This window comes from Eurytemora carolleeae, unplaced genomic scaffold (genome assembly GCF_000591075.1).
Source record: "Eurytemora carolleeae unplaced genomic scaffold, Eaff_2.0 scaffold651, whole genome shotgun sequence".
Classification (NCBI taxonomy): domain Eukaryota; kingdom Metazoa; phylum Arthropoda; class Copepoda; order Calanoida; family Temoridae; genus Eurytemora; species Eurytemora carolleeae.
The window spans coordinates 146,442-153,728 of NW_019396550.1; the positions used below are offsets into that span (position 1 = coordinate 146,442).

At 30.6% G+C, this 7,287-nt stretch overlaps 1 protein-coding gene across 2 annotated transcripts in view; it reads left to right on the plus strand.

The window, feature by feature from the left end:
* The window catches only part of LOC111705337 (uncharacterized), a 13,248-nt gene extending 8,379 nt beyond the window's left edge, over window positions 1-4,869 (plus strand). For both annotated transcript variants that reach the window (XM_023477835.1, XM_023477836.1), the window contains 5 exons: window positions 300-722; window positions 794-836; window positions 1,366-1,487; window positions 2,953-3,072; window positions 3,760-4,869. In XM_023477835.1, the coding sequence (XP_023333603.1) occupies window positions 300-722; window positions 794-836; window positions 1,366-1,487; window positions 2,953-3,072; window positions 3,760-3,879 (828 nt within the window). In that variant the 3' untranslated portion in view covers window positions 3,880-4,869. The remainder of the gene's footprint in view (window positions 1-299; window positions 723-793; window positions 837-1,365; window positions 1,488-2,952; window positions 3,073-3,759) is intronic.
* Window positions 4,870-7,287: the final 2,418 nt, after the last annotated feature.

Consider the following 7,287-nt stretch of genomic DNA (forward strand, 5'->3'; position numbering starts at 1 on the left):
TACAGGCAAAAGCAGTCATTCAGGCAGTGTGCCTGAGGACTCAGGCAGTTAGTATTAAAGCCCTGTTTTAGGCCTAAAGGGAGGGCTATGGGTATGTAAGAAAAGTCAGAAAATTTCAACAGCCTCAGACCAATACTTTTTGAGTTATGTAAAAAAAACTACAGGGGGGGTCAAATTGACCCCCCCCCAGCAGGAATAGGGTTAAGCGATAAGCCAAATAAAACTGTAACCTCTGCTTAATTTAGTCACTTTTGAAAATCTAATTATTGCAAATTTTTAAAATTCTAATTTTGTTTTAGTATATGCACCCAGGCCTGTTCCGATGCAACAATAACCCTGGAGGAGGAGGAGGAGGGCCTAGTTTTAGTCCTAACAGTGACTCCAGTAGTAGTTCAGACCATAGCTTAGGGGGGTACACGGCATACTCATATTCAAACCAAGATTTAAGGGTATCCAACCTGAATATGGATATATCCAGCTCTAGCATGGATTCAAGGATGTCCAACCCCCATCTGGATGCGAGGATATCCAACCTGCACCTGGAGACGAGGATATCCAACCTGGATACAAGATTAAACCCTGCCCCGGAGAATACAAGATTCAACCAGTATGGCTTGACAAGAATGAGATCTCAAAACCTACCAGCAGGAGCACATCGAGGGGTAGGAGGCGAAGGAGTCTGTAATCGCGCGTGGCAACAACATCAAATTTTAAATATTCAGGTATCTTAAATCAAAATAATTTAATCTAATTTTAAGATTTTTAAAAATATTGGAGAATTGTTTGTTTTTAGGAAAACTACCCAAATAAGGGATTGATGGATCTATCACACGAAGGTATGTTTTTTTATTCCTTGGCTAAATTAAAAATTAAAAGGGATTTTTTGATTTGGACAATATCTTTTTTAAGATCTAGATATTTATTGTCTTCTTATTTAAATTGTACAAAATAGTTTAAATATGTTCAATAATAAAGCTTAACGACAAATTCGTTTACATTTTTTTTTTTGATAGATTTGTATAAGGGTTAAATACATACATTTTTTAAATTAAAAATTTGGAATTAAGGATACTTGGATCCTGCAAAACATAAAAATTGAAGATTGCAACAATGAAGTAGTAGAACATTAAAAGCATATAATAAGATAAGTCATTGACGATAAGAGGGTATGCGGATTGAATAGAAATTTTTAATATAAGAATCGTTTGGACAATATCAATGTGTGAATTACCTCAGTGGAAAGGTTTTTTTTTCTATAAGTATAAAAACGATTAATCATGAGTAAATTCTGATTAATCAGCAATCAATTATGATTGATCATAAATAAATCCAATTGATTATAGTTCAAAATATTTGATTGATTAGAACTGAGGAGCCCAGGCGATGATTTCTGTGACCTAGAAGAGAGAATGTTGCTCCAACAGCTCGAGATGACCCATGAACAGCTGATTACCATGCCAGTCAGAGAGCTCAACAAAATTATCAAGGTCAACATTGATTCTTCCTATCTATATATAGCATAAACTTTGCTTGTCCATTAGGGTATTTGCGTGTATCCAATAAACGTCAAAAGGGCTAAACCGATCGGGCCAAAATTTTTTGTGGGACCTCACATGACCCTACAGAAGGTCTATGGATGCTCAAAATTTCAAAAGTTTGTCTTCGAAAATTTGTTTGATAAATTGTGAAAATCCACAAAACAACAATGATGAATACGCGAACTTTTTTTTATTTTTTTATATTGTACGAAGAGAACATGCTTACAGATTAAGCCACAAACTAAAGTTCAAATAGACGATTATCAAATTATTTCAAAGATGAAGCTTATAACTTATCTTCTTTTTTCTTCATTTTTGTATTTCAAAAACCTTTGATCCTGTTATCTAATTATGGATTAATTGTTCAAAAACCTTTGATCCTGGTATCTAATTTTGGATTAATTGTTCAAAAAATCTTTGATCCTGTTATCTAATTTTGGATTAATTGTTCAAAAAATCTTTGATCCTGTTATCTAATTATGAATTAATTGTTCAAAAACTCTTGATCCTGTTATCTAATTATGGATTAATTGTTAAAAAACCCTTGATCCTGTTATCTAATTATGGATTAATGGTTCAAAAACCCTTGATCCTGTTATGTAATCATGGATTAATTGTTCAAAAACCCTAGATCCTTTTATCTAATTATGGATTAATTGTTCAAAAACCCTTGATCCTGTTATCTTTTTATGGATTAATTGTTCAAAATACCTTGCCTTTGATCCTGTTATCTAATTATGGATTAATTGTTCAAAAATCCTAGATCCTGTTAGGTAATTATGGATTAATTGCTCAAAAGTTTCTGTTTAGAACTTTTAACCCTTGGCATGAAACCCTTTTTAATTATCAAATCGTATGAATTCGCGAAACTAACATTCTAGCTGTATCAAAATAATCTCAATTAAATAATTTTGATCTCCAACTACATTGAAAATGACTCTGATAAGTAAAAATACTTAATTGTCTGAAGCGTATAGCTCATGCAAAACAATATAAAATTATAAACGCAACACAAATCTACTGCAGTTAATGGGTGAACATGGAATCAAAAGTAAATTTTGAAAACACTGACATTTTTTGTAATTATATATATATATCTATACTAGCTGCAAAGTGCCCGGCGTTCCCCGTTGTTTTTTTTTTAAGTTGAAATTTTTAAAAAATGTTACCCAGGGTACTCAAGGGTTCCCTCAAAAATGTTCAACCGATTCGATTCAGTCGTTTGGCCACCTGACATATAAATATATATGAGCAAAGAGCTTTATTTTACAGATATAATAATATAAATAAATATCAATCAATCATCATCCTTTGATTTACGAAGTTTCGAATTTGAAGAAAAGTGTTCGTATTTTAGGGTATATTTTGAAGAGTGCAGAATTGAACTTTAATATTGACCTAGACCTATATTCAGGCTAAAGGACTGCCTAGAGAACAAGTAACAAATCTTAAAAGTAAAAGAAGAACAAAGAAGAACCGAGGCTATGCAGCAAACTGTAGATTTAAGCGGGATAAACTTCAGAAAGAACTTGAGGTAGGAAAAATAATCAAAAATGAAAATATATGAAAAATATAATTGGAAGACTGTATTTTAATAAAATCTGTTTTATTAACAGCTATGTAAACTTTTCTTTGAAAGAATCATCAGATAGGAAAGGAATTGAGTCTTTGTAACAAAATCAAATATTTAAACCACAATATCTTTAGAACCCGATGTTGTAAACCTTTGATATTTAAAACTCTGATTATTTGATTTAACAGAATTCATAGTTTGAAATATCAAAGGTCTACAACATTTGGTTCCAAAGATATAGTGATTAGAAAATCAGAGTTTGTGACAAAGACTCATTTCCTTTACTGAGGTTTCGTAGACATTTCTTACTTTTTATAAACACTCCCTTTAAAGGGACTGTCTTTGTCATTTAAAGGGACCTCACATACAAAAAAGGGTTTACTTAACAACCCCACTCTTTTTCTCTTTATCTAGTCAATAATGTGAAAGATATAGTTTTTTACAGCTCTAAAAGTGTTGAATTCTATGCAATTTCCTCAATTGTTTCTGAAGTATATATTCACAATTAAATTTCGCTAAGAAAAAAATCACCCTTGATACAAAGTTTTGATGTGTACAATTATTTTTCTGGCATGTTATTGTAAATCTAGAGAGGGCCACTTGAAACTACGTGAACAGTCCCTTTTACATTAGAATTGAATTGTTTAGGATGAGCTAAGAACAACAACAACTAAACTGGAACATGAGCAGAAGGTTGTAGCTGAGCTTGAACGAGAATGCACAGAAACCAGGAAATGTCTCACTGCTCTGCAAAGGCTGGTTCAGTAGGGCCTGGCTCAAAAAGTGTGAAAATCTACGAAACATGTACAAAACTGAATTTCATCGGTGCACTTTGAATTTAAAAAAATACCCCACCCCCTCTCTCAGAAGGTTTGCATTTTCCGCGAATTAAAACTTATTAGAATTGTTCACTCCCCTCCCTTCCTTTTAAAACAAAATCTCTACTTACGTTAATTAATTGGAAACCAATTCTGAAAATTATCAAACAACATGTATAATTAAGTAAACTGTGTAATAAAAAAAAATTAATCAAAAGTATAGTTTTGTATTATTATCTGAAAACGTGAGTTACCACTTATAAAGTTACCAATCTTATTTTGCAAGCTATAAGCCTAATTAGAAAAATATGAATATTAATTTTAACCCTATTTCTGCTGGAAGAGTGAAATTATTAAAATGGTAATGCAACTTTATTTTGATGTTTGTAAATTTACAAATTTTGTTGCCGATTCTAAAAAAAACAACTCCAAAATAGATTAAAAAAATAAATCACATTTTTCTGCAAAAAAAGGTTAAAAGTTTTAAACAAAAAATGTCGACAATCCGTTGAAAATACAAAAACTGTAATATTGTAACCTTGCGGATTCTGCTCAACACTTTAAAAATTTATTAGTTACCAAAACCAAAATCAAATTTTATAAAACAAAATTGGCAACATTTCTATCAACTCCAGACATATTCAAATGCAAACTAACAGCAAGTTAGAACTTTCTTTTACAATATTCATAAAATTTTATCTTTTTTTGACAATGATATTTAAGCCAGATATTCAATCATTATTTTGTTTTCAACTCAATTAATTAAGCTTTTGTTTTTCACTTTTGCACAATTGCTTCGTAAACTGGTTTGTATGTATGTACAGTACTGCAATGTGCTGTACTAAGGGATGGGCAATGGCCAGAATTGTTTAAAGAAACTTTTAATGCTTTTAGACTTTTAAAAGGTTTTAGGACTGTATGAGAAAGTTCCAACATTTTAAAACTTTAATTTGTAAAAGTTTGCTCATATCAAACATGCAAATTTGTTACTGTAGAAAAAAAAAATTCTTCTTTTTTGGGGTTTTTAAAACCATAGGTTTGGTTCTTTTTGCCTTATATTTTTACTTAAGTTAACAAATTTGCATGTTTGATAGAAGCACACTTCTACAGAATACAATTTAAATCGTTTGACCCTTCTCAGATTGTCGTAAAACCTTTTATCGGTTTTAAATATAAAGTTTCTGTAAAACGAATCTAACTATTTCCCATCGCTAGCTGTCATCTACTGTACATTGTTTATGATTTCTTTATCAGGAGTAGAACTAAGTGAACGGGGATATGGTTCGGTTCGGAAACGAATTGCACAATTTTGCAAAGAAATTTTTGCAAATTATTTGCATAAAATATGTCAAAAGAAATCTGAAGGAAAATAGTTAAATTTTTAATAAAATCTCACAATAATTTAAGTAAATAAACCCTACCCTTCACCTTAGGTCTACTCACATTGATTTTATTTCTAGATCTTTGACCGGCTGTGATAAATATAATTAAACTGCTTGTACAATCTGTGCTGAATAAAATATAAAAATAATTTTAATGAATTCAACTTATTCCACATAATTGATAACAAAATTGATCTTAACTCCACTTTACTCCAACAAAACTAACATAATTGATCTTAACTCCACTTTACTCCAACAAAACTAACAAAATTGATCTTAACTCCACTTTACTCCAACGTAAAACTAACATAATTGATCTTAACTCCACTTTACTCCAACGTAAAACTAACATAATTGACCTTTACTCCACTTTACTCCAACGTAAAACTAACATAATTGATCTTAACTCCACTTTACTCCAACGTAAAACTAACATAATTGATCTTAACTCCACTTTACTCCAACGTAAAACTAACATAATTGATCTTAACTCCACTTTACTCCAACGTAAAACTTACATAATTGATCTTAACTCCACTTTACTCCAACGCAAAACTAACATATTCTTGACTCCGCTTTACTCCAGGCACGCTAGAAACAAGGCCAGGCACGAATAAAATAATGATCAATGATCATCTCTTGCTACCTTCTGTCCCATGACTAGAGACTCAAATTTTTAATCAGTTCGTAATAATATAATATTTTTAATGGATGCACAACCTAATTTGTAATGTTAGCAAAACTTGAAAAGATGCTCAAAAGTTGGGAATTTTTGATTGATTAGTTAAGCAATAATTCTCTTGTACCACTGAGATAAAAAGAACCACCTCTCCATGCAGTTTAAGTTGATCTTGGCGGTAAAACAGAAGTACAGAGCGTCCCATATCATATTGGATTATCTTCAAGATATAAAGCTGAAAAACTCACATAATACTCAAAAAAATCTAGTATGCAAATTTTTATTTCAATTTCAATATACAATTTTTTTTAAATGATTCATTCTTTTAAAATTTTCTGATTAATCCCGAAAATCGCAATTCAGAGCCATAAATGAACCGAAATGATGTTGGAACACCCTGTAGTTTCCCCAATCCGAAGCATGGCTCACTAAACTATGTTTTCTGATGATATAGAAATATGCTGATTAGATTTAGTTAAAAGGAAGAAACAGTTGAACTTCATTGATGTGCCACTTCTCTTGTTCGGTTCAAGTTTTTAAGAACTGGTTCAACTAACTCTTTGCGGTTTAACTTTCTAACCTTTCATTAAATATGGGTTCAGATTTAATGACAAGCGAGAAGAAGCTGAACCACGCAGACGTAGTTAAGCCTCTTCTTTTGTGAGTCGGTTAAAGCAGAAGAAAAGTGATTGAAATACGTGTACGCAGTTCAACCATGTCTCGTTATTCATTAAATCTGGTCCCTGGTCCCTGAAGATGTAATTCATTAAAGTGCGATTATTTAAAATCATTTGTTTCAGGACCTGATGTGTTGAAATTGTAGTTTATCTTATATTCTTCAGCTTTTTTCTTCTGCAGAGTTTCAAGATTTTAGTAGACAGTGTAAATAATAATAAAAACTTAACATTTATATAATATATCATACTAATGAGTGCAAAGTCAATTATAATAATAATGATAATAATAATTGTTATATAATAATAATAATAATAATAATAATAATAATAATAATAATAATAATAATAATAATAATAATAATAATAATAATAATAATAATAATAATAATAATAATAATAATAATAATAATAATAATAATAATAGTTGCGATAGTCTGTAATTCTTGGAAACTATACAGGGTGTCCTACATCATATTGGATCGTGTTATAGCTTTAAATTGCGATTTCCGGGACTAATCAGAAAATTTAAAAAGAACGAAACATTTATAAAAATTGTATATTGCTAATATAAATATTTGCATGCAGAAAATACTAGGGTTTTTCGAGTATTATGTGCGTAT